Here is a 26910-nt window from a genome sequence, read left to right as displayed (position 1 = left end):
ATTATATTTATATATACTCCTTCATTTGGGTTCTGTATGTGTCGTATATTAATAAAGTAAGTATCTATCTATCTATCTATCTATCTATCTATCTAACTATCTATCTAACTTTTATATTTCCGACACTCCCTGAACCTCCCACAGCCCTACAACATGGCGCCTCTGGATGGCGCTACCGGGCCATGTTTCCGCCGGTGAGGCGAGGTGGGCTGTGTGCGGGCCGGGGCCGGGTAAACTGCCAGCTGAGTGGATGTCGTGGACGGCCGCCTAGTTGGCTCCAGTCTCCCAACACTCCGCTGATAACTGGATGGATCTTTTTGCTCGGAAGAGCTTGTTTTTTAAGCCGATGCTGTGGAGGAAGACTGCGGGGAGATGAAGTGAGGAAGTACCAGACGAGCGAAAACAGGATGTAACTAACCGCAGACCAGAATGTCAAGTGGAACAAAAGAGACTTCTTCTTGTTATTCGCCTCCCTGCCAGAGTCTCAGCGGACTGAACTAACCAGCAGCTAAACCGGCTAACGCTAGCTGAGTTAACGCTAGCTACTTCACGGGTATAACCAGCTTTAAAAACTCGACTGTTTATTTTAACAAAATGTAATTGGAGCACGGTGACAGAATAGGAGGCTACCGGCTAGAGACGCATCGTTGACTTTAAGTTGGGAGGTTAACAGGCTAACAAAGCTAACTAAGCCGTCAGGTCGCAGAGGTTACAGCTACTAGTTAACGTTAGCAAGCTACTAGCTTAATTTGTTGTTAGTTTAGCAAGCTGTTGTTGTGGTCACACTTAAGCGAAAAGATAAAGTCTCAAACGCTTTTAAATTATGTATTGATTGGTTAAGTTGAATGGAATCACTTTAATTGGCTTTATCATAATAATAATTCAGCTTTACTAGTATGTCTGGCTAGCTCGCTAACTTCACACCCTGCGAGATGCGCTTCTGTTTTTCACTTTCATCCCGGAAACGGTGAGACTTTCTGAAGTGGGCTCCGCTCTGTGTTTACAGTTTCGAGCATCCTCGCTTTGCTTCCCTGCCCGGTGAGTGGATCTCATTGACATTTACTCGCCATGGCAGCTGTGGTTAGCTACTCTCCACCGTGGTGGGTGAACCTCCTGCACAGACTTCCACATTTCAACCTTCAGTTCGAGCAAACGAGCAGTGATTTCCAACCAGAGGACTGGACATATCAACAGGTAACAAATACCCCACTGACCTCCTTTTGCATCGTGTCACATTACCAAAGAAGTTGTGATTCCCCAGGCATCAAAAAGATGCGTTCACAGATAATGTTTGTTTCAGGAGCAGAATAATAAGGAACATATGATTGTTTTCAGTGCTTCTCAAACTCTGCAGTCTTAGATTTAAGGTACAAATTAAGAGTTGTTCTCATTGACAGATGACCTATTTGCACCTGTTCTCAGGATCCATGTCACCACCTGTGTCTGGCTGTTACATCCAGTGCTTGAACTTTGTCAGACTGCAACCAGCTGGCTTTGTGTTGTGCGATCCAAGCCACCTAAGTTGACCTCAGGGGATTTGACACACAAGAAGTATTAAAGAGAATCTCTGAATTTAGGTTAAGTGATACTTGGTTTTCTTAGCTTTCCTTCGCTATGCTCTCATTTATTCAGATGCTACTGGTTTCTGATAGCCCCATTCAGTTGGTCCAAGTTTTGCTTCTTTTTGTGTTTTTGAATAACAGAAAAATGGGATATGTGATCACCTTTTTGGTTTAACATTCAACAAAGATATTCCAACATCTGGAAATGTCACGCTGTCCAAAGTTGAGGGAGGTTGACCTGTTTTTGGGGTTATTTTATGATGTCATGGGTGTGACGAGTCAAATGTCCTGATAGAATTTCACCCCCCTAAAAACAAGACAATTCAAACAAGTCTTTTTTATTATTTTATTCATGTGTCACCTCCAAATCTTCTATGGTGCTGTGGTTTTCCTTTAAAAGGTTCACAGAGACTGGGCTAATTTTAACAAAAGTAAAATTTGGCAGTGGCAGACATGGGTGGGAGTCATGAGATAACAGCGCTTCTCTTTTTCCGTGGAAGGATGATTCAGAAAAATCAAGAAGTGAATCTTGATTCCTAAGAAACGGGAAGATGCGTTCCAGACACGCATCAGCAGCAGCAGCTCAAAAATGAACCTGATGAGACGGGTCAAATGTTGCCTGGTGTTTGTTTTTTTCGGTTCCTTTAGTTCATCCATGACTTCTCTAGTTAAGAGGAAAAGAGGACTTTAAGGAATACATTGTTTACCTGAGGTTACACTGGAACCCATTAGCTGAAAAGCATCATCATTGTACCACACACAGTTGTTATTGTCCAGCTCTCTGACGTATTATTGGGCCGTTTCCTGGGAGGATACAGGAAGGGTTCATTGGCTGGGTAATGGTTGCAGCTGTATGTGTTTGGGCCAAGTGTGTACAGCCAAGAAATTCAGTGCAAACGGCATCATTCTTCAAAGGATACTCACTGGAAATAGAATATATAGAATAAAGCACATTTTTATTCAAATCCATAGGTTATACTACTGTTGGAGCACATGATATCGCTCCCTTTACACGCGTGTCATAGCACGCACAAAACATGAGAGGTAATCATTAGGCTGACTCACTAAACCGTAATTATTAACCCACTGTGATGATGACAGGCTGGTAATTATTGTCAATGAAAAGCTCTCACTCAGGCTTTAGGAGAGGACTCAACTTGTCCAGGTGGCTGAGCTGTCTCACTACAGGTCTACGTCAGGATGATGCAGCCTTCTGGGCCTTTTGATTTGTCACTCTTTCCTCTTGTGCAGTTGATATGCACAAAATGCCCTTAAAGTGAAACGCAGTAGCAGTACAGTGTTTTTTTTTTGTACTCCTAACATCAGTCACTAAATGGTGTTTAACTATATATTATGTTGTCAAGAAGACCGGTGCTTTGAGCCTGCAATTGTTCTATAAGTGAGTTCTCTCGCTGCCATGAACAGACAGACAACCACTACATCAGGGCGTGTCAGTCACTGTGATGCATCGTTGAGGAGACCGAAACAAATAGAACGACCTCGTGTTCTTCCTAAACAAAAGTGGCAGGATAGAAATCTGTCCCAGCCGCGAATCCTCAGGAGTATACAGTGAACACAGAGGCCGTCTGTCTGACCTACATAGGAAAGGGCTGCTGTTGGCGGAGCGGTTTGACTGTGGCGGTATATTCCTCTATTGCTAGCTTTGAATTTCTGCCAGTGTGTAATGTTGGTAGTTGTAATATGTAGCACATATTACCAGCTTTATTTAGTTTTTCAGGAAGTATTTATCGAGTCATTCTTCTTTTACTCTGAAATTGTAGTACTTAATTGCTTAAAGTAGAGCTTTAAATTGTTGTTTTTCATTTGTCTCAAAGAGATCAAGTACACATTTAGGGCCGTTTTTTATTGTGCTTAAATTAACTGCCTGTTCTGCACTTCATTGAAATCAAAGAGCTTTTTGTTTACCACTCGCAGAGAAAGCTGCGACGTCTTGCTTTAGAGATGTTTTCTCCTGATTATAGAGCATCGTCCACCCACCTGTGCGCAAAATTAGCCTTCATTTTCATTTAGAACAAACATGAAGACAGTTGTTATGTCCTGTGTTGCAAAGACTATAGAGCAAAGACTAAAATGCATAATTTTTCATACTAATATTAGGCTTGATGATGCATCAAAACTCACTAAATGGCTTTCCACTGATCTAACGGTTGTTGTTATTGGTCCCAGTGGACTTTTTTGGTGTTGTTTATTCATCATCTGCTCTCATCTTGTTAGTCCTGTGCTCTTGTTGAGAAAGATGCAGCTCTCTGTATTGGGATGTGCCTGTTGTGCAGATTGTGGTAACCTATTAACACACCTGTGTAGGTTGGTGGTGAATTTGCCCAGCACAGGCTTATGAATGGTGTCTTGCCCGAAACGTCCATGTGGCAGTATTAAACAGTTAAATCTGAGCGCTGTCCTTGATTAGTCTTTTTGCCTACCTCATTACAAGAGGGATTCAGTTCCCCACATTCAAGTCATTATGTGAGTCGAGCACGTTGTGTCTTCTTTTTACTGTTCTAGCTTTTACAACTTTTCTACACAGATATGGTAATAATAATGATAATTTTAAAACTTCTACTTGACGGAAACCTCTGCAAAATGTATCCACCGAAGTCTTCCACATACCTACGGCAACCAGCGTAATGTGTTTATGAAAGCCTCTGATGCACACAAATCAGCTAAATAATCATTTATTCACCATTTATCATGCATTAAGATTGCAGTGTACTGTGTGGTGTCTCCCTGTTGGACACTTGGAGGCCCATTATGCGACTGTTATTGACGTGAAAGTTGTATCAGCGATGAATTTTCCATAACCCCATCTCTCTGTTCACCAGTCCATCCTGTTACTGGGAGGTGTGGCGCTCGCCTGTCTGGCCCTGGACCTGCTGTTCCTGTTCATTTATTCTATTTGTTTGTGCTGCCGGCGGAACAAAAATGAGGAGCAGCCCAACGCTGACTGCTGCTGCACAGCCTGGTGTGTCATCATCGCAACACTCGTCTGCAGGTCAGTGTAAACACGGGATCAGAGTGGCGCTCACCAGTCACATCGGTGATGTGAGCTGCTTTGCATTCACTCACCCAGAGATAAACATGCGGGCAGAGACAGTGAACAGCTTACAAATTTTGGATAGATATGTAAATTATGCTGTCAGCACTGCATACAATAAAACACTTCTTATCTATAGAGGGTAAAGAACTAGTCTGAGGAAGTTTTTCTATGTTTTGTTATGCTCTTCTATGTTATGACATTTTGTGTGCACATACATGTGATTTTAGGTCATTGAAAACTCTTTCCAGGGTTAAGATATTCAGAAGCTCCGTCCAGTGTTTTATGTCTGGACAGAAACTTTTTTTAGAAACAAAGATTAGCTGGGTCTTATCTGTGTATTATTTCTTAATGTAAACTTGGATTGTGTGGGCTATTATGGAGTATTTGAGTTATTACATTGATGGAAAGGGTATTATATTGTCTTTTTTAGAAAGTCACCAACAGATATTGATAATACAGAGAGAGAGAGACAAAATGGCTGTGGCTAATGTTTTTATAAACATGGCAATATCCAGGAGGATTCTGTGAAGAGCAGTCACAGAATCATATTGTAAAGACATCACAATAAAGCACATTCTTAGCTGTATCCCAAAAGATTTTTTATAAACAAACAGAGTTTGTAAGTTAAGCCGTTTGTAAGCCGTAAGTTATCGGCTTTTTTGTCATTTTTAATGAAAACTTCTGCTTACTCCAAAATCTACAATCCTGCTGGGACTGTGAGGACATTAGTACTTGCAAGCACACAGACTACAGGAGTACTGTATACACTGGCTTCAAATTCATGTTTTGTTATTTCGGAAGTAGACTGTGTGAGAACTGTACCATCTGGACATGCTTCTATCCTTGAACACTGCATTTGTTTCCTGTTTTCCTCGTCCTGGTGATGGGCCACTGGAGAGCCATCGTGGCTGATTCAGAGTAGCACAAAGAGCTCAGGGACCTGATGAGTACAAGAACTGAATCACAATCACTGTATATTTGTGTGTGCTCATATCCAAGCATAACTGGGTTGTAGTAAAAGCAGGAGAACCAGTTGCACAGATCATACATATTTATGCTTTGTTTTGTTTTGCACCGCACCACTTTTAAAGATAATGAGATTATGTTGTCTTTTATCTCCGTGCGGTTTGTTGCTTCCTCCAATATTAAAAGAGCAGTCAAGAGTTTCCGCAGGTTCACATCTCAGCAGGGAGTTTGTTTTTTGTTTTTGCTGTGACTCTGCCCCTGTTCACCTTTTTCACACTGCAGACTGTGAGAGGAAGAGATTAGCAACCCTCCAGGAAGAGAGAAAACTCATTGAGACACTGAGTGCTGCTGGCTAAAGGCTGCTAGACTTAGTCTGACTTGACTTGGAGTGATTCCCTTTATCGTCATCCTATTTGCCCTGGCATCAGATGAGGGTCAGCAGCCAACAAGACCAACAGCTGCAACACCGGAGGAGATATCAGTGCTTACTTTAGACTGCTTCTCAGAGAACAGAAAGGGAGTTTATTTAGGTCAGAAAATACAAAGTAATATCCCTGTGAGAAGCTTTAACTCTCCAGTATATTCAAAGAAACAGGATTGATAAATTGATAAATATTGGGGCTTTGCCGATGATCCGAAAGCAACTGTTTCCCATGCAGTTGCCAGAACATTTTTCCTGCAACCTGAGCAAATGAGAGCTGATCTCCTGCCTCAGTACAGCCTTTGTCAGCCATAGTGTGGGGTTTGGGGCATAGCTGGTCCATTCCTCTGTGTTTCCATGGTTCTGTATGGAGTCTTTCTGCCGCAGCTGAAAGGAGCCTGTTGACTGGGGTCTGAACCGACAGGGTTAATGGAGAGTTCACACGCCTCGCTATCCCCACTCGCTCGCTCTCTTCTCTGTCTCCTCTCTGTGTCTTTTTTAGCTAATCCCTCCTCCTCACCACCCTGTCTCCCCTCCCTTCCTTTTGTCTCCCCTCAGCGCTGGCATTGCTGTCGGTTTCTATGGGAACGGCGAGACTTGTGATGGAGTGAATCGGCTGACGTATTCCCTGCGCCATGCTAACCGCACAATCACTGGGGTGCAGAAGCTGGTAAGACTGAGAGCACAAACTGTACCAGCATGTTTAATAATTCATCGCCCGTCTGCCATGAGCATTCCCGGTTTCCCCTACCATGAGAGTTGTGCAGTCAGTGAGTCTTTCTTCTTCTTCCCCTCAACTCCACCATGACCTTGTTTGCACCCCGGTTTAGGTATATGACGGTACATCCTCATTGAACCAGACCGTAGAAGACAATCTGCAACAGCTTGAGAGACAGTACGCACAGCAAGCGGACTACCTGTCCATCGTCCAAAAGCTGCAGGGCCAGCTGGATGAGCTGGTCAGGCAGATGGTGGAGATTCCCTTCTGGGACAACACCAACATCTCCTTGGAGGAACTGGCCGTCACGATTGAGCTGTATGACTGGTACAGGTAAGACGGCAATCAAGCATTCATTCAAACAAAAAGAGCGCCGTACAAAATCATCCAACCCCAATCCCAAAATAGTTATTATTGTGAAGAATACTGTCATGAACCCCTTTTGTTCCCCGACTTGTTTGAAACATGTTGCTGGCATCAAACCCAGAGTAAGCATACATTTCCAAAACGGCAAATGTGTTGTCTTTACACCGTTTTGAATTGAGTACATGTCAAAAAGTATTATGAAATAATCAAAGATTGTCTGCTGCTGCACAGTGAGGAGCATATCAGCATCTCAGACAATTCATGTGCGACATCTCCTTAATGTCGCCTACAAACTTTCATTGTAGACACACTCTAAAGGAATTCATTGGTTTGCTGTCACTCATCTTTGAGTTCGTACATTGTCAAAAGCTGAAAGCTTACTCCCTAGATGTTGTTGGCTGCAATGTTTTTGAATGTTTTTCTGAGTGAATCTAAAAGCGGGAAGCAAATGCGAGCACAGACAACAAGGAATGAGTCTTACTCGTTCAGCATATCATTAGGCAGCTGGCTCTCCGAGAATCTAAGACCTGCATTGATAGGTAGAAGATGTAGAAGAGTCGTGGTAAATCTGCCTGGGCTGCAGTGAGTTTGCTTACTTGTATGCCTGAAATTATAAATATGCATATGTCCTATGAATAAGAATAAGACCTTTGCTTTATGAGTTTGTATTTTAGTGCTTGCTCTTAAGAAGAGGCTCTTTTTTGTTGTGGGAGATGGTATGCTGTGCTGCTCTTGGCCATTTGTTGTTGATGACATTTGTCTTCACAGGTGGCTGGGCTACATAGGCCTGCTACTGTTCGATGTCCTCATCTGCCTTCTGGTGCTGTTCGGCCTCATTCGCAACTCCAAGGGAACGCTTATAGGGTGAGTCTCATCATGAGTTCATGGTCACTTCAGGGGAAATGACTCTGCTGCTCGGGGGAAATAATTTGAGCTGCACATGAAGCCTTCAACTGATCAGGACCACCTTGTCATTACTGTTTAGTCGGGATGAATTGATGTCTGGTTAATTATTAGCCCACAATTCAGTTAGAATCACACAGTTTTACCCTGATGACACTGACTTGGTTTCATACTTTTGCTTTCTGCTTATGTAATAGAAAACACAATTTGCTTGGTATAGACACAAAGAATAATACCAGTAAATGCAATAAAGTCTGCCAAAGAAAGTGATTCATTCAGACCACCTCGTTTTTTTCCTTTTAAAGGCAGATAAAAGCCTAATTTAATATATTTGGACATAGTAAGTTAAATCACTGTAATAATATTGCTTGTATATAATCTTTCTCTCCGAACGAGTTCAGCTGTGTTTGGAAATCATATCAGTGTTTCACTTAGAGCAGAAAACTGGTCCAGTGTGATTCATGACGAGGCTTGACACACACTAAAGGACCAACTTGATTAGCTTAAACATTTCCCCCTCGACACATTAAGGGCTTTTGCTGTGAATATATACAGTATTGCTTTAACACTGCAGGTTAAAAGTACTTGACTTTCTCATCACCTCTCGCTCTCCCCAGGGTGTGCTTGTTTGGCGTGGTGGCTCTGGTAATCAGCTGGCTCTCCCTGGGGCTGGAGTTGGCTGTCTCAGCGGTAAGTGTCTCCATCAGAGCATGATCCTGTTTTCCAGGTAGAACTGCACCGTTAATTATGCATTATTGGATAACACGATTTCTGTGTGCGCAGCCAAAGACTGTAGGATTTGGCCTTTGTAGAACCATTTTAGTTCTCTTAACCATTAAAGATGAGGAGTCAAGATGTTTGTAAAGTGGCCTGGAGTGACAAGGAAAATAGGAACACCTGTGTGATGAAATACAACCTGAAGGATTAGATCATGGATACCCGACGTTCTTTTAGTACAAATATAGTGTAAAAATAAATATTAAGGAATTAACCTGCTTTCTGTGTTGGAGCTATATGTCCTGTTAAGTGCTTGGGTTTGTTATTTACATGACAAGCATTGAACGCAACACAGAGGCTAGAAGAGCAAAGTGGCTAATTTGGACATTAGCTATTTTACCGATGGCTGATTTAGTTGTTCTGTTAAAGCTCTCAGCTGAGATGGAGCCAGCCTGCCACATTGTAAAGCTGCGATCAATAACTCTCATCTAGTGGTGCGCCTGAAAGACTCAGCTGTCTCTTACTCATTTTAAAGGCTTTGTTTTTCTTGTTTTTCCAGACTTCCAGTGACTTCTGCGTTGCTCCCGACATGTATGTCACCAAAATGGCGAGCCAGTATGGCGTCGTCAATCAAGGTATGAATCAAATTCACAGAGTACAATTCATATGGTACTGAGGTTTCAACATGTTGCCCCTTTTAAAATGATGAATATTAGTCATCTGTAGAGGACGACTGAATTGCTGATCCTCCTCCCCCTTCCTGGCCTCAATGCTGATTACAGTGCAGCAGTGAGACGACATTGTTCTAAAGACAGGGGCTTGGTCTTGTTCATGGACCATAAAAAAAAAGCCTCTAAAAATTACTGCCACATCTGTGGCAGTGTCAAGAGGGCAATTGGTTTCCTTTTAAAGCGGGACAGACGCCTCTCTAACATGTCTCTTTTTGGTAATTGTCCAATCTGTCCCCGTGATGGGATGCGTGTAATGGAAAAAACTATCATGCCTCGTGTGCGTGCGGTGTGTGTGTGTGAAGCAGAGTGTATGAGGGAGATAAGAGTAGTGGAGAAGAGGATCAGAGGCACCATATATTTCCTGTATCTGTCTTCATTCCTTGGGGAAAAAAAAATAGAAGATGACTCTTAGAAATGTGCTTTTTTTCCCCCCAACACCAGCTTTACCATTTGTCTTTTCTGCTGTTGTCTAGAAAATATGATAATTACTGAACTGCTCAAGATTTTAGTTACTAAAGGCAGAGCATCAGCTGTAAATGCTGGGATTTTATCAGAGCAAAGTCTATGTACTAAACTGCATTATGCTGCAGCTGAAGCGCTGTCTGCCTCCAGGCTGATTCATGCAGTATGGGGGTTTTCTGTTCTATTTTTTCCCCTCTAACACATGTTAACTATTCAGCTATGAAAGAAGCCTTTATTATATGTTGACAATTGAATTCAGTCTATGCTAGATGCCAGATGTAGGCCTTGGAAAGGGAGCATCTTACTCAGTTGTTGTATATTTTTCTCTTCCAGCTCTCTGCTGAAGATTGCAGCAGACAAATCTCTAGATAGAATGAAGAGTGTTATTACTACAGTGGATTTATTGCTTTCCTCCCCCGGATAGCTGTTAGATATTTTTCCAACATGCATCATTTCAACAACCCTCGTTCTCATTTTTCACTCCCCTTGCTTTCTCCTTGTTGTGCAGTTATATCAAACACATGCTGTTGATCCAAACAGAGAGTGAGAGTCAGTGTCTGAAATGTGTTATGTTGCAGCCATCAGTTCTCTGTTACTCTCTGTTACGCTTTCTTTGGAAAATACTTAAATGATAACAGAAGTGACAAAGATGATTTGCATCTGTGAAAAAAGTCAAACTTCCAAAACTACATTCAAGTATTTCTTTCCTCTAAGCTTGTTTGTAGGTGCTCAGTCTCTGTAAAACATTCGCTTGTTCAGTTTGGTTGACGTCACAGTTTCTCATGCTTTGAAAACAAGACACAGCTTGATAACGAAATCCTCAGAGAGTAACTTCACTGAAGCTGCAGGGACTGGAACCAGATTTGTTGTGCCTCCCTCACCCTGCCAAACTTTTTACACCTGGCGGGCTGATGTGCTGCCAAATCTCTGTCCAGTAAACAAGCAGTCTTGTGACCACGGCTCGCAGTTAATCAATTTCATTGTAAAACGGAACAATATTCTGGTGTCGTCCAAGTCATTGAAACTGAAGCTTTATTCATCTGCCACATTCACCAATAATGTTTTTTTTTTTTTGCGCTGGCACATTCATGAGCTGCTGGCTCGTGGCATCTCTGCCATCAGTCTGCAAGTCTGCTTTAGAATGGTTCACTTATTTCATTTAATTAAGATTTATTTGTTTCCCTGGCACAAAAGATGAAATAGATAACAACAGAAACTAAATAACGCCAATAACGATGACAGCAGTATCAAAACTGGCTATGTTGTTATTTTAAAGAAGAGACGTTTTCTCTAGAATCGAAGGCAAGTAGATGGGGCGATAAAACTCGCAATGAGTATCAGTTTACAGAAGTTATGACGGGGTAAGGCAAGATAATCCAGACTCTTGTCGTGAGCAGTTTCATCTAGAAACTATTTTTTTTGCTTCCCCCGCACAGAAGGAAGCATCCATCCACACATGGACTAGTTTCTAGCTAACGTTATAGGTCAGGCAAGGACGGCAATTATTTTTTTACTGCACTGTCACAAGCACGAGTCCTCATATCCATGAGTAGATGCATGTGTCCTTCTGTGTGGTGATGCAGTTGGTGGGTGTAAATAGGTAGAAAGAAAATAGTGGTCATCTCTTTTTTGGTGCTTTGAGCATCACAAGAAAAGTGCCATCTACTGCAGGTAAGAGAAAAAATATACATTTTAGATTTTGTGGTGAGCTCTCCCTTTTTAAATATCAGTATCTGCACTTGGCGCATCCATGATAAATTAATAGGTGTTTGTGCTGTATTTGGCACAAGAACTGAACCCAGCCCCATGATGAGGCATCCGTTGTTCCATTACCACAAGTCAGACTCTAAGAAATCTGCTCCTCCTCGTATTTATGTCCGTGGGCGTATGTGTGACAGAAGCTTGTTCGATATGTGCTTCTCTGCACCGGAAATCCTCCTCCCCTCCCATGAGCTTGTTCAACTGTGTGGGAAACAAACTCCTGACACAGCAGTGAGTGTGGACGTTAACTACACGGTGTGTTGGGTTGGCGGTGGTGTTCTCACAGCTTGTATTTGTGGATGTTGCAGTAGCTTTTAAGTCACTCAGGATTTCTCATCGACTCCTACTCACTGCTGTGAGTTGGAAAAAAGTAGCGAGAGTGGGTTGTAATAGCCAAAGTCCAAAATCTTAATTACAATCTGCTTAGGTTTGAGGTGTACTGTGAACAGAAGACAAGTTTGGTCATGTTATTTTAACAATAACTCCGGAGATGATGTAACCGTCTTTGTGCAGTAAGACGGGTTATACCTAAGCCCCTAGTTTGCTGCTGCTGCATCGAAGGAAAAACACATTCATTATACTATTATTACAGCACGTGTGAACTTTATTCTTTTGGAACATTTCGCGAGCTCAGAGCTCAGGATTAGCTCAGCGTGTGCACTGTTACAAAAGCAGTGAAGCTTTAACAGGGCAGCAGGGAACACGACAAGACAGAACTAGAAAACCGAAAATATCTCTGCATCAGTTTGTTGCGTGGCGTTTTGGGCTCTTTCCCAGACGGAAACAGTGATGACTAAAGCACTCAATGCGATGTGAAATAAGAGATGACCAACGTCAAGAGACAAACCATGCCCGAGTCCTGTCAAGATAGATTTTTATCAGCAATGGTGGTTCTTTAGAGGGTTGAGTTTGACCACTGGATCATTTGTGTTTATACGCATTACTCATGTAATAGCCAGATTACAACACATTAGCCGTAAAATAGCAAGCAGCAAGGACACACAGAGGTTGTTTGTATCTGTGAGTTACGGTTCTGTCTCTTTTCTTTCCCCTCTCCTCTCTGTAACATGATGTAAAGTATATTTCCCTCCAGCTCCTGTCAGCAGTCAACATTGCAGAACATGCTGCCGCCTGCTGCAGTCATGCTGATAAACAGGAGTCAGGATAAATCCAAAATTCCAAAAATGTAGAAGTAATCTCTAAACTTTTCTCCAATCATAAACTTCTCCAGATCAGAGCAGAATCCACTGTGTTCAGGTGTTTATTCCGCCAGAAGGTCTGGCTGTGCCCCCCTCCCCCACACAACACTCTCACACGCCAAAGTCTTTTGTTTTCATTTGATAAAGAGACCTCGCACAATAGAAATGACATATCCTGTGTATATATGTCATGGAATTTAGGATTTCTTGCCAGGGAAATGGCGAAGACAAAACTCGCCCGGCCTCGAACAAAATCATGATGTAGTTGCGATTTTGCGGGGTGAACAAACTTCATGTTTCGTGAGCTCGGCTCTTTGAGTGGGTGTCTTTCATTTGAATACACACATGGAGAATGTCTCAGTCAGCTGCACTACAGAAAAAAGGAATCAGCAACTCCTTTTATAGAGCGATGGATTTTGGGTAATTGATGCAGTGATGTCATTTAGACAAAGTTTATAGTTAAACTTCCCACATCCTGCCTCCAGTGTTTGACAGCCACATACAGTATTTTACTCCCTAATAACAGAATCAGTTTGTGTGTTCCTGTTGCAGCCCTGCATGGGAACTTATGTAGCTCTGCTAACACATTCTGTCCTTCTCTTCACAGACATCCTGCAGTACTACCTTAGTTGCAGTGTGGAACAAACCAACCCCTTCCAGCAGGTTTGTTGCATATATAACTAGATTTGTTTTCGCATGTTTGAGGTTGTAACATGTTAAATCAAATCATCTGTCCTTGAGATGAATACCAAAAAGATGTCTGACTTCTAGCTCACTAGTTTGATGTATGACATTGTAATTGGTGGGAATTTAAGTGGGTATAATGAGTCAATCCCATTGCCTCATGGAATGACTTTTTTCATGCAGTAGTACAATACCTCCCTTTCTGCCGGCAGGAAAACCGATGCAGAGCGGCTTTTCCTGTGTGTCTGTTTTGAAGGCACGCACGCTGGAAGCTTAGAGAAGCAGAATGCCACTTTTTATTGTGAATCTATAGTTTGCTTTAATGGACTACATGCAGGTAGTCCTGCCAACCACATGAATAAATCAAAACTTGTGAGTGCTACTGAAGTCCAGGCATCTATTGTTAGTACGACTATAAAGAAAAGGACGCTATATAAAGTATGTAATCCTTTTAGCTCTCATCTATAAGCTGTCAGCTTGCAAGCACCAGATGTCTGCGTGAATACAAAGAGGGGGCCACCAAAGCCCCTCTGTAATGATTCAGAAAATGGAAATGCTTTTGAGATGTGCTGGGCTGCTACAGTATTCATACTTTTATTTCAGAAGCTTTCTGGGAGCCACAAAGCATTAGTGGAGATGCAGGATGACGTGTCGGAACTGCTGCGCTCTGCCACTGGAGAGTATAAACAAACCAAGGTATGTTTCCAGCCCCGTCGACACAAACGCACTCTTTACAGTACATTACATTACATTACAGAACATTACAGTACATTACATAACAGGGTAGCTGCTAACATAAACACCCCCTACCTCCAGGCCACAAGCGGTCCTGCACTATTGTATTATTTGTGATGACAGAATATCCCAGTGAAAGGGACCAAAACGACCGACCTGCAGAGAAGTGAAGTGCACCTGTCCACATAAAGATCTGCTGACAGCCCACCTGGGACCTGCATTATGTCCATTTTTACCACATTAGGCTTTCACTGGCCCTTGTCAATACAACACTGTGGCATTGTCTGGCGCTGGTCCTTACACTGTGTTGACAGAGGCACAAATGAGAGCTGACATTGGGAATAGAGAGGGGCATATTTCACTTCACATAGCCACACAGAGAAATGTGCTGAGGTGGTGGAAACGCCTCTATCGGGCAATCAGACGCATTTTCCGTCTGAGCTGTAATGAGAACTGGAGGAAGAAGGGAAACAGGAAATTAAAATGTATCATACATTAAAATCTGCTTTTTCAGCTGGACCTGCTGTGTACTGTTGAATATTGATGAAAGATGCATCCTTGTGTGCATGGAATGTATAATCAGTGACTTAATCAGTTAATCACAAAACTGCAGTTTGCTTCCTTTTTGCGAATGTTATCAATAATAATAATAATATTTACACTGTCTGAAGGAGCAATTTGTGAGATATTGCCAGAATTTTAGTAATTTTAGTTTAGTTTGTCTTTGAAGAAACATCAGTGTTGTTGCCATTTCGAAGACGTGTACGTACAGTATTGCTGCAAGCTAACCAGCTAGCCCCAGCCTGTCCTGTCTCGTTATACCACTTTGTGCTACAAGAGGCACAAATGCCAGTTTTTAGCATAGTAAATGAACGAAATAAACTCACAAATTGTCGAGAAATAAAATACCCAGACCACTTTGTTCTCAATTTTAGTTTCTCTCTTCTATCGCTGCTAATGTCCGACTCTCTTGCGTTCCTCTCCAGCGACACACCTCTCACGTCCCTGTCTGCCGTGTCTCGTTGTCCCAGAATTCATTGTTCTGGTCGGAGCAGCTGCAAATAATTGGTCCAGGCAACAACTGGCTCCACAGCTAACTGAGCCATGAGCTGTTTAGCAAGCGGTCAATAGCCACAGCCAAGGATAGCTAGTAAACATGTGGGTTACTTTGGTGATATGCTGCCCCCTATATTATAAGGGCGTGAATTCTGGCAAATACTTTATTAATTACACCTTCAACCATAGGAAACACTTAGTTGCATTTGTATACAATGAAAATAATAGTCAGTTTGTTTGCAAGTGGCTTTGTTGTGGTTGGTCATGGGTGCCAAAGTTGGATGTCAAGTTAAGCCTGTTTCAACATTGTTTTCCTCTTTCATTTCCAGGGAAGTTTGGAAGAGATCCAGGGGATCCTGAACACCACAGAGATCAGTCTACATCAGCTCACCGCTCTGGTGGACTGTCGCAGCCTGCACATGGTGAGCAGGGAGGAGAAGACTGTGGAGTTGCTCCATGTCTGATGGAGACTGATTTATTGTGACATCTTTGTAGTGCAGCTTAGTTGCATAAAGCAAAGCCCTCTTTTATGCTTGTGCAGCTGACTACACCTGTCACCATAAATAACATTTGTCTTCCTGTATGCGACTTCTTGTCCAATTGATGCTGGCTATCCTCCATTTATGAAGTTGCCTGAATGACAAGTACTTGGCTATCGCAGCGCTTTGGAGGATTGTTCCTCAGCGGCTTCCAAATTCTAAGTGCACACGTGCAAGTGGAGCACTTTCTGCTCTGGCTTCCCTTGTGCCAAAGCTTATTATTTCCTGAAAATGAAAGCAGAATACAAACAGTGTTACTGCTGTGCAGAGCATACAGAATGAAGATTTTCAATCATGATGTTGCGAAGCGAACATGGGGTAAAAATACACCGACTTCCTGCTAGTTTGCCAACTCTGAGCTCATTGGTTTGACCTAGATTAAATGGAGGGTCGCAGCGGATGCCTTTAAAAGAGCCCCTTAAAATTCACATTCAGACATTTCTGCTCTTCCCTCCTTGTTAAATGTTTGAGACTCTGATATAATACTACCTGCTCTAAATAAAATGTTGTCTCCCCCTTTTGTGCAGGACTACGTCCAGGCCATGACAGGAATGTGTTATGACGGACTGGAAGGCCTCATCTACCTCGTGTTCTTCTCCTTCGTCACTGCTCTCATGTTCAGCTCAATCGTCTGCAGTGTCCCTCACACCTGGCACGCCAAGAGGTAAGAGGCTGCATATTCACCCATCAACCCAACATAGGAACCAAAAGCTTTTAAGCCGAGTTTGTATGCAGGACTGTGCGTATACAGTGAGAAATAATTCACGAGGATAGGCCTATCAATTAATTATGATTTTATAGCATCTACAGCACTTGTTTTTACGCGACATGGGAGGGAAGCACACAAAGTAATTTCAGATAAATCTACACAGATACGGAAACATGATTGTTTTTGTGTTTGAGTTCAAAGTCTTGCTGTTTACCACTGGGAGTTGTCCAGAAGGCTCCAGCTGCTTCCTCAAATAGATTGCTTCCCGCTATCCCCCCTAATTGTGCCGAGTTGGCCTAAATCTATCATAACCACCACTGCCGCCAGAGCTGGTGTCTTTTTCTGCAGCTGACGGGTGAAATTACTCTGATTACTTTGTCCTATCGGCAGCAGATCAGGTTTGCAGGACAGCTAACGGGGGAAAGTGGTTTCTCAGACACAGCCGTCAGCTCAGCTGCACCACATAATTAGCTGATCCCTCCTAACCATTGGGGGGCATGTTTATCAGTTTGATCTCAGCTGGAGCTTCCTGCTGTAAAGCAAAGGCTTACACGCTACCAGGCTGTTGTCCTAGTGATCCCTATGCGTGGATGTTGTTTTACTGTCATAGTGATCTATAATAAAAAAAGTTTATGATTAAAATTCAAGGTCAGCATATCTAGAGTGTTATCATTAATTTATTAAAGAAATATGACCTCCTATCCTCTGATATGTATTCTGAGATAAATACATGTCTTGAAAGTTGCTCTGAATGAAATTCAATGATCTCATGGATTGAACGTGCAGGAAACAGCTTGTGAGATGAACACTAGGGGGAGACGAGCTCCATGAGGTCATGTCACTGTTGCTGTTTTGACACACCATGTTTGGAAAATTATTGTTATCCCACTAACACTTTCGAGCTTCTTTGTTAGAAAAGAATCAAGTGGAATTGCATTCTTTGTGTAGAGAAAGGCTACCGATTTTATTTGGCAGCGTGAATGGATGCTTTTATTATGCTATTTATCTCCTGCAGAGACTGAACCGATTGCATGAGGCTATTTTTAACGGCTTTGTGAAAAACTGCATCATCTTTTCTTCGCACAGCGCAGAATTCATCAGAATTCTGTTTCCCCCTCAGGCAGTGAGGAAAGTGATTCAAAATGTGACTGAGAATAAACACAGAATGTGGCCACATGGCAGCTTCTCTGCTGCTTTGTTGTCAGTCAGATGGGACGGGGGGTCCCTCTGGTGGTGGTGGTGGTGGTGTTACAGTGTTATGTGATGTTTGCAGGAGCGATGATGACAGTGAGGACGAGTCTCTGAGCCACGGGGGAAGGCAAAACCACGATAACCTGTACCGGGTCCACATGCCCAGCCTGTACAGCTGTGGCAGCAGCTACGGCAGCGAGACCTCCATCCCTGCTGCAGCCCACACCGTCAGCAACGCACCAGTCACTGAGTACATGTAAGTCATTCAGTCCTACAGATACATGTCTAAAAAAAAGACTGGTGAAAGAAGTACTGATTAAATGCCTTTACTCAAGTAAAGTAATAATTCAACTCAAGTAAAGTACAGATACCTGAACAATCTATTTAAGTACAGTAACAAAGTATCTGTCTTTGTTACTTCCCACCTCTGAAATGTGTAAAGAAAGCTGCACTAAGTGAGAGGCACAAGTGTTGGATGATTTATTCTCATAACGTGGCCTGGGTTGTTCACAGCGCGCCTGACATTAGATACCGCATGTACTCGGGAGCCAGTTTTTATTCCCTCAGAGAGGAGCTAAGCCCTCCTATAGAAAGTAATGCAGTTTCCAGAAAAATGCAGCTGTTGCTCTCCAGCTGTGACGAAACACAACGCTCTCTGCCTCATGAGTGAAGCTGAATGTTAGAGACACTGGGGGAGGGGGACCCCTTGTTTCGTAAAGCGTTGGTAAGGCCAAAGCCGGCTTCATATATACAGTTTATTGTTTCATTTGATCTCCTCTTTATGTTTAACACCAAGAAGATGGAGCACATTACACCAGTGTTTAAATCACGGCACTGGCTTCCTGTGTGTCAAAGGATGGACTTTAGAATGATGACTACTTGTCATATTAAAGACTAAATGGCCTCAGGCCTGAATAGATCTCATGGTAAACTTGTATACCACAGAGCATCCAGGGTTGCTCACTGACTTATCAGAAGCTTTATTAATACCTGAGGTCTAATAAAACTCATTTAATCAGGGCTTAAAACATTACTGTTCACTGTGGCTTTCAGATAATTACATTCACGACCTCCTTTAAATCTGTCTTGTTCTCTCTTTTTTATTCGCTTACTCTTGTTTTATTGTTCAGTGTATTTTCTATGCTGTGTAAATCACTTTAAATGGTGACTGAATGGCGCTATATAGATAAACTTGCCTCTCCTTGCCTTTTACTCACCAGGGCTCAGAACGCCAACTTTCAGAACTCTCGCTGTGAAAACACGCCTCTGATAGGACGAGAGTCTCCTCCCCCCTCGGTAAGTGTTGCATTTCCTGTACAAAACACGAGCGCTATAGGAACACCTCTGGCTCATTCGGCATTTGCTTTTTGTGTGGGGACTGGCCGTTAGCCCTTCGAGACCAAAGCGGTCCAGGAACCAGAGGAACTAAACTCAGGAATTCAACTTTGCTGCTTCCAACTCGTCTGCAGAAGCGTGAAAATTTGGCTAATTAGACTCGTGACGGATTAAAGAACGGCGTCAGTGTTTGAAACACAGGCACACAGTCGTCCTGTTTATTGTTGAGTGACTTTAATGTTTGAGTTTGATGTGATGAATGAATCAAAAGTAGAAAGGCAGAGGAGGAAACGGAGGCTGGAAACTCTGAATAATCTGAGCTGTGTTTGGCTGTAATTTGTTTCTGTTTCAAAGAAAGTTATTTGTAAATTGTTTATTACTCACCTTCACTCGCCTTGTTCACAGCTCACTCCACCGTAGCCTCCTGTCTGTCTGGTTGAAACACAGGTTTAGTTCCTCAAAGGTTCTTGGTTTCCAGGGAAAGTCACTGCGTTGTAACAGCCTATTTAGCAACACCGTGCCCCATTTGCTGTTATGTATCACTGTAAATCATAAGAAGAGCAAACATATTAAAAATACGTCCTTCCAAAAATGAAAATTCAGTCATGGTCTACTCACCGTCGAACCAGAAGTTTCAAAGTCCACCAAACATTTCTGGAGCTTGAAAGCCAACCGAGTTACAGCGTTCTCCTGAACAACTGAAGTAGATTGGCACAGCTGCTAAAAAACATAAAATGGCTCCATACTGTTCATCTGCTGTTATCCAAGCCCTGAAAGCCCAAATTGGTTTGAAAATAAGTGAAAAACATCACTGCAGCTTCGAAGATAAAAGCATTATAACGCATTCTGTCTGAAGTGGGTGCACAAGCTCGACGTGGGAGTAAATATAATCTTTTAAAAATCACTTTTCTCAGGGCTTCTGGAGGCTTGGGTTACACCAGAAGAACTGTGTGGAGCCATTTTATGTTTTCCTTCTGTCGTTTCTTAGCTTCAGAAAGGCTTTGTGGACCTCACCAGACTTTCCATCGGCATGGGGACAAGTAGATAGTAATTGAAATTGGATTTACATTCGGGGTTGAACTTATCCTTTAAAGTACTTCAGAGCCAGTATTCGTCTTATAGACCTCTTGTTTCCATGAGCTAAACACAGACAGGCTGATCTCTTCCAGCTTTGGCAGCAGTTTTGATGACCTTTGCTATTGACAGGGATGTAAAACAAAAATTGATTTCCCTACATGCATCGAAATAGTGTCAGGCTCTCACCTGACATGAAACGTATCTTTATATGGCAGAGATGTGGTCAAGGTGGAAAGAAAATGGATAATCCTGCACACTGACAATCACTTTTTCTTTTGATTGATAATGTTTTTTTGCCAGCAAAGGTCTTACAGACAGACAGAAATAATAGAGTCTTGCCCAGGAAAAAGAGCTCAGTGTCCTTTATTTTCATATTTGAAAACTATTATGTACTGTATGTTTACTTTGGGTGTTTCTGGTGGTCTGTGTGCTTTTTCCCTGGTGAGAGCCTATAAATGGTTAGTAAAGGGGCCACAAATGATGTGCGGGATTCTTTGTTTTCTTTCAAAGTGTTTTTGATCTTATTGCTGTGAGCGAGAACTTTTTGGAAATTTCGACGTTTTCAGAGGTTGAGACTTTACATGTATTTGGGACAAGCCTCCATCATTCCCTCCGGCCCCCCTAGCCTGAACCTCTAACAGAGCTCCTGCCCTCCCTGGTGTCTTGTGTGTCTGCCCCGGACCTAGACGCTGCTTTGTGTATCTTCTCTATACTCTCTTCTTGTCGTTTTTTTGTTTTTGTTTTTTTTTTGTTTCTGCGGATCCATACAGTTGTATTTGACTGCCGCCGACAGTAACAGCGGTCAGAGCTGGCAGTTAAAGCCTTCGGCGAGTTCAAGATCGTTTTGGTAACCTCATCTGCTATCCTAACAGGTACAAAACATGCCCGCCTCCTCCACCTGCTGGCCTGTTCCTCCTCTGTACCACCTCCCAATCTCCCAGCTCTACTCACCCTCTATTAAAGGTCCCACCAGGGCTGCTGGACCCCCTCCTCCCCCCACCACTTCCCCTGTGTCCTGACTCTTGCTAGTGTCCCACCTGGTGTCTCACCCGATGTTTGTTTCCTGTGGCCCTGGGCTGCATGTTCCCTGACCCCCTCTGCACCACAGATATACTGGGAGGAACATGTGAACCCGGGGGCTCACTGGGACCTACGAGTCAGATTAAGAAGCTGTTACACTTTTTCACTGATGATGTAGATCTGCTTTGTCTTGATTCGTTGGTTTGAGGTTGACCTCATGGGGGGTTAGGGGTCAAATATTTAGGGGTGTTTAGGATTCAGTTATTTGGTGTGTGGCACAGGGAGGTCACATTTTTTTTTCCCACTTGTCATGTAGACATGTAAACGCAGCACGTAGGTGATATATCTACAAAGAGAGCAACACACATTAGCTGAATTTGTTTTCTAAACTCAAAATCTGGAGTCGGTAAACTCACACCAACAAACATTCTGTTCCCTTCTAATATACACTAATGCAACATTTTATTCTTTAACATCCAAGGTAAGTCTGTTGTTCCGTCGAGCCCGTATGAGAGGCTCTGAAGGTTGATCACAACATGTAGAAATATACAGTGAGCCTGAAAAACATCCAGATCAACTAAATGTTTCTGTATGAGTTTGCATTGCAGCCTTTTTGTGCTTGTATCGCCTGTGTTACAAAATGCATGGGTGCATCCTAAATGTTTATGAATGATTGGATATGCCGATGTGCAGCAATGGTGAAAGGGAAAATACGTGATTTTTAAACCAGGGTTCCATGTTTACATATTTAGGAGTGTAAATGATCATCAGCAAAAGTTTCTGAATCGGCCCACTAGATCGCCTCGGCTCGCAACTGCAACGTACTCCACTGGGGCAGCTCCGAGTGCGAAAGCTTTGACAACGTTACGGAAAGGATTCCCGAGAGAGACATTTTTGTCAGATGATGTAACCAGAAGTCTCGCTCTGAAAGCTTGCGAGTTAAGTTGTTGCGGAAAGGAGACAGTGGAAACACGAGTCAGAGTTGGAGACAGGAGTTCGGAGTTGAATCGCCAGCAAGACTTCATGTCCAAAAGTCACAGTTGAATATTTAGCTGATTTCGAGAAGCTAAATGAGGCAACAACCAGAAACAAACCAGCTGTTGCCTCGTCTAGATTGTCTCCCTAAAGACTTGCTGAATATTCAGCCTTGACTTTGGATATAAAGTCTGACTCACATTCCCAATGTCATCGTTCTGCATCAGCTCACCTCTGCTGAGAATCCAGGGCAAGACATGCCCTGGAATTAAAAAAAGAATCTACAACAAGGTTCGTCACTGATGTTCCTGTAATGTTGTCAGACACTGAGGCTATGTTCAGCCTGCCAGCCAACATTTGATCTTTGGCATATCCAGATTGCATCCAGATTTATCTTAGTAAGTCTGGAAAGCAAAATAGCACATGAAATGGAATTTTTGCAAATCAGATGCAAACCACATTTGGAGGCTGTTTGAAATCCCATAAAAAGAATTTCATCTGGACTTTCTTAACAGTGTCTGTTGTCTGGATTTTAATGCGACACACAAGGAAGACATGAAATCCAGAGTCAGACGACACTTTGAACAACTTGATAGCATGATTGTCTGGAAAGCAAGACGATGGATCTCATGTGTCGTACGTAGTGATTGACTCCTACGTCAATACCACAGTAATCCAATCTAATCACTTACAAATAACAGTGCAGACACTCTGATTTGAGTAAGAAAACCAGATTTTCCTGCAGTCGGAACATATCCAAACAAATACGGTGGCAAGAACAAGCACTGTTACAAGCTATTTGACTTCAGAGATGCCCTAAAGGATCGCATTGCAACCACTGCAGCCGGTCCCAACTGCTGGCTGAGGTGATCTAATGCACCAAATCCCAAACAATGAATTATTTACATACCAAAACATATAAATATAGGGCCCAGGTTTAAAAATACCAGAATGCTCCTTTAACAGCAAATGGTGAAAGAAGTGCCTCTGAAATCGGTGTATATTTAAACAACTCCTTGTTCCATGATGTCCTCGTCCTCTGTAGCTGTTTCTGTCATGTTCTCTCTGTAGTTAAATAATTTACGACCCCTTTAGTTTTCCAGCACTCTGGAGCAAATAGTTTGGAAGGTAATCTGTAGGATTTTCTCTGATCTGATAAATGAACTGAATTGAATGCGCAGCTGCTTTTGATGTTTTTGGTTAAAAGGAGTTTTTTTCATCCGACTCAACAAAGCGCCGAGCCTTTGAATCTGTTTGATATGCCAACATTTATATTTTTATTCCATGCTGAGAGAATCCTACAGGGAATTTGTTTTGAAGTAAGAGAGGGGGAGCTCTTTAACCCTTTTTTTTTTTTTTTAGTTGAGTTGTTTTTGCTTTGAACAGTGAAGTCGGGATTCATGTGTTCTTCTGTGTGTCATTCTGTGTTTCTCTTCCGCAGTACACCTCCAGCATGCGGGCCAAGTACCTGGCCAACAGCCGACCCGATCCCAACAACCCTCCTGCGCAGTAGACCACACTGGACCCCACCGAGCGCTCATCCAGTCCATCAGTCGTTTCTTCACCTTCCTCTGCTCTTCCTCTGACATGTCACTTGACTTAAAATGGGAAAAAAAACAAAAACAAATGTGCTTTCGCTGGCTGGTTGAAGCAAAACGTCCCGCAGGTCATCAACTCATCTCATCCGGACATCGGGGCATGCTTTTTCTCTAAATACCCACAATCCTCGACTGCAAGATTCATCACAGGTGCTGGGGATTCATGTAAAAACTCGAGCCTGGACTGACTTTTACACTCCACACGTTTTGTGTTTTTTTTTAAAGTTACTCTACACACGAACGCACCCACGACATGTACACCGAACAAGGCATTGCAGTGTTGAGGACTCCGGAAGTGCTCACAGACTAACACTGAAAACCACTGGTCGTTGTTTTACTTTGTAAAGTACCGTACTGCTCTCTCATCTCATCGCTGTGGGAGATTCAGAGAAAATGCCTTACATACAAACACGAGAGGAATCGGCTGTTTTCTGAAGCGTTGTTTCTCACAGTCAGCGTAGGTGTCAAACTGTAGAATAGATTAATGTCACAGCACAAACAACTCTTCAGGTTTTATTTTCTGCCTGTGGGACTTGAAATGCAACCAGTTAAGATTTACATTATACTCCAGTTGATGTTGTTGTGTTTTTTTTTTATCTAATGTTTGGGACCAGTTTTCCTGCGCAGTTGCACATCTTACAGGTCTGAAACTGATTTTTATTTTACATTTTTTGTTTCCTTCTTGGGACACTTTTACTTCCTGTGGCTTTTTTTTAAAAAAGAAAAAAAAAACATTGACGAGCCACTATTCCACACTTATGAAGCTGTGAAGATAAATTCAGGCACATGCTCTCAGAGGATTTGACGAGGACAAAGATCAGCGGGATGAGAGGAAACGAAAAAAGAATTGAACCGTCATGAGCTTGAAGATTTTATACTACTGGAGCAGAAACGTTGTTTTTACAGCTCTTTGAAGATGATGTGGAGGCAGAGGAGGACAGACTAGTGCTTTTAACGATAATTTGCCTCTTCACCGGACCGCTTGTTAGTCTCTCCACGTTCCCCGTCGAGATGTAGAGCTTCATCTCCCTGAACAGAAGTGGGAATTGTCCACACACACACACACACACACACACACACGCACATCCTTTCTTGAATCTTCTCGACCAAATGCAGCAGAAATTCCTCCATTGATTGATTATTCCAGCAAGAAATCTTAATACAAGCGTATGTTGAAAAAGTATGCATATGAAACATGATGCATTGGCGATGCAGTGTCTCACAAATGTGTTTTAGCATTTTTAAACAACGGTAGTAAGAGTGAGTGGATGCTGTGACGGGACTGCGACGACTCCGCTCGCTCTGTGATAAAAGAGGAATTCTGCCGACGTTCCTGTTGAAGCATGACGATCCTTCAAAACCGTGGAGTGAAATGTTTGTCTCCTAGATGTGCTTTTTAGCCCCCCGTGCTTTTTGTGCCAACAAGTGAAGCACAACTCTTTTACTATGTGAATATCTTTTTTTCAATGTCTTTACTCGAGGCCAGTTTGTACAGTCGACGACTCCTGGTCGCCCGCGCAGTCAAACGAGACAATGAGCCTGACTTTTTCACATCCTTTACGCGCTGTAAAACATTATCACGCCGACGCAATCTTTCTGTTCTAGGGTAGAAGTCATATTCTCTTTGTTGTTTGTAACGCGAGGCCGCTGTACAGATGATAAACATTTACAAAAAGATGAAAAAAATCGGCTGAAATTGACCTTTCGTTTTTAATTTCTTAAAAGGCTTTTTTCTTTTTTTTAAATGATTTTTTATTTGATTTGCTCTTTGTTGTTTTTTTTTTATTATTTCATCTTAGAATCTATAGCAAGCACAATGTGTTGCTTCATTAATGTGAATACAGTAAATAGATTTTAAATTTTCATTGAGTTTTTTTTCTTTTCTTTTCTGGAAAAAATCACTGTAGATGTATTTTTTTTTTACTTTCTACATCATTTTTGCAGTCTCTAAAATGTGTACATGTTAAACCTGTGGTTATATTGAGCTTGAATGCTGTGTTTTAAAATTAAACCAACCTTAACTGTAGAGCAGCTGCTCTGTGGATTTCTTGCAGCAGACACCAGAGAGCAGCAGAACTCCACCGCAGCTCTCTGCTCACACCAGCCTGCTGATGCCGAGCTGAACGGGTCATCTTCACCTTTTATTAACACTGTTTGATTGTGTTGACAAGTAAAACACAGAAACTACAACTCTTGACAAATGGAACAATACAAAATATGAAATGATAAAAACAAATACACGTGATTAATAAGAAATTAAGAAATGCAGCAACCAAGACATTGCATCCAAGTGCTTCACAAAAAACAACTGAATGAATGAATATATGAAATAAGATGGAGAAGAAAACTGACTTGACGGTAATCGTTTAAGGAGCAGTTCACCCCAAAATGAAAATCTTCTGCACCCAACCCCATGCAGATGGAAAGTTGGGTGAAATTGTTCACAAAACATATTGGAGCTACAGCGTAGCAGCATTCTTCTAAACAGCTGAAGTGGATGAGAACTTGGTTTAAAACAGCTGAAATAAAACATTAATTGGCTCCAAACAGCTCGTAAGGTTTCATCCAAGTCTCTGGAAGCCTTGAGACGCCAACTTGATTTAAAAATGAATGTTATTTAAACCATTTTGAGGCCAAAAACTTCACTGTCGCAGCATTGTTTCAGTTTTTTTTACATTTTAAGCCAAGTCCCCATCTACCTCAGTTGTTTAGGAGAATGCTGTGTTGTTTTTTCTGCTGTGAAGCTCCAGAAATGTTTTGTGGACTACAACAGCATCAACATTGGTCTCAGTAAATAATGACTGAATTTTCACTTTTGGGTGAATGTGTCCTTTGAAAAAATAGAGAGGTGACAACAGATGAAGAATACGATCCAATGAAAAATCATAAAACATAAAGTTAACATTAGAGTACATAAAATGCTTAAAATCAAGTTTTTCAAGTACTCACAGGGACATTTTAGAAATAACTGAGTATAGAAAACAGAATACCAGATCACAGGAAAGGTGCTCATGGACATGTCAGGCCACACAATGGCTACATTATCCACAAGTGCACTGATGGTCAGAGATGTGACCATGTGACACAAACCAAGTCAGATAATGGAAGGACAAAGACCAGAGAGGAGAAA

General features: G+C 42.2%; 1 protein-coding gene across 2 annotated transcripts; it reads left to right on the top strand.

Moving 5' to 3' along the window:
• The first annotated feature begins 202 nt into the window (after positions 1 to 202).
• On the top strand, positions 203 to 25806 carry ttyh3a (tweety family member 3a). Of its 2 annotated transcripts, XM_030407148.1 has the most exons (16): positions 203 to 553; positions 1007 to 1194; positions 4403 to 4572; positions 6563 to 6674; positions 6835 to 7055; positions 7857 to 7952; positions 8609 to 8681; positions 9268 to 9343; positions 13469 to 13524; positions 14149 to 14241; positions 15666 to 15758; positions 16403 to 16539; positions 17858 to 18031; positions 18996 to 19071; positions 20958 to 21059; positions 23624 to 25806. In XM_030407148.1, the coding sequence occupies exons 2-15, from the start codon at positions 1069 to 1071 to the stop codon at positions 21036 to 21038; spliced, it is 1584 nt and encodes a 527-aa protein (XP_030263008.1). In that variant the 5' UTR covers positions 203 to 553; positions 1007 to 1068; the 3' UTR covers positions 21039 to 21059; positions 23624 to 25806. The 2 variants fall into 2 exon arrangements, with proteins under 2 accessions (XP_030263008.1, XP_030263009.1); XM_030407149.1 differs by lacking the exon at positions 20958 to 21059 and having other exon boundaries at positions 204 to 553.
• Positions 25807 to 26910: the final 1104 nt, after the last annotated feature.

Source organism: Sparus aurata, chromosome 23, assembly GCF_900880675.1.
Source record: "Sparus aurata chromosome 23, fSpaAur1.1, whole genome shotgun sequence".
Taxonomy (NCBI): domain Eukaryota; kingdom Metazoa; phylum Chordata; class Actinopteri; order Spariformes; family Sparidae; genus Sparus; species Sparus aurata.
The sequence above is the reverse complement of the archived record's forward strand: the minus strand, read 5'-3'. Positions and strand labels throughout refer to the sequence as shown.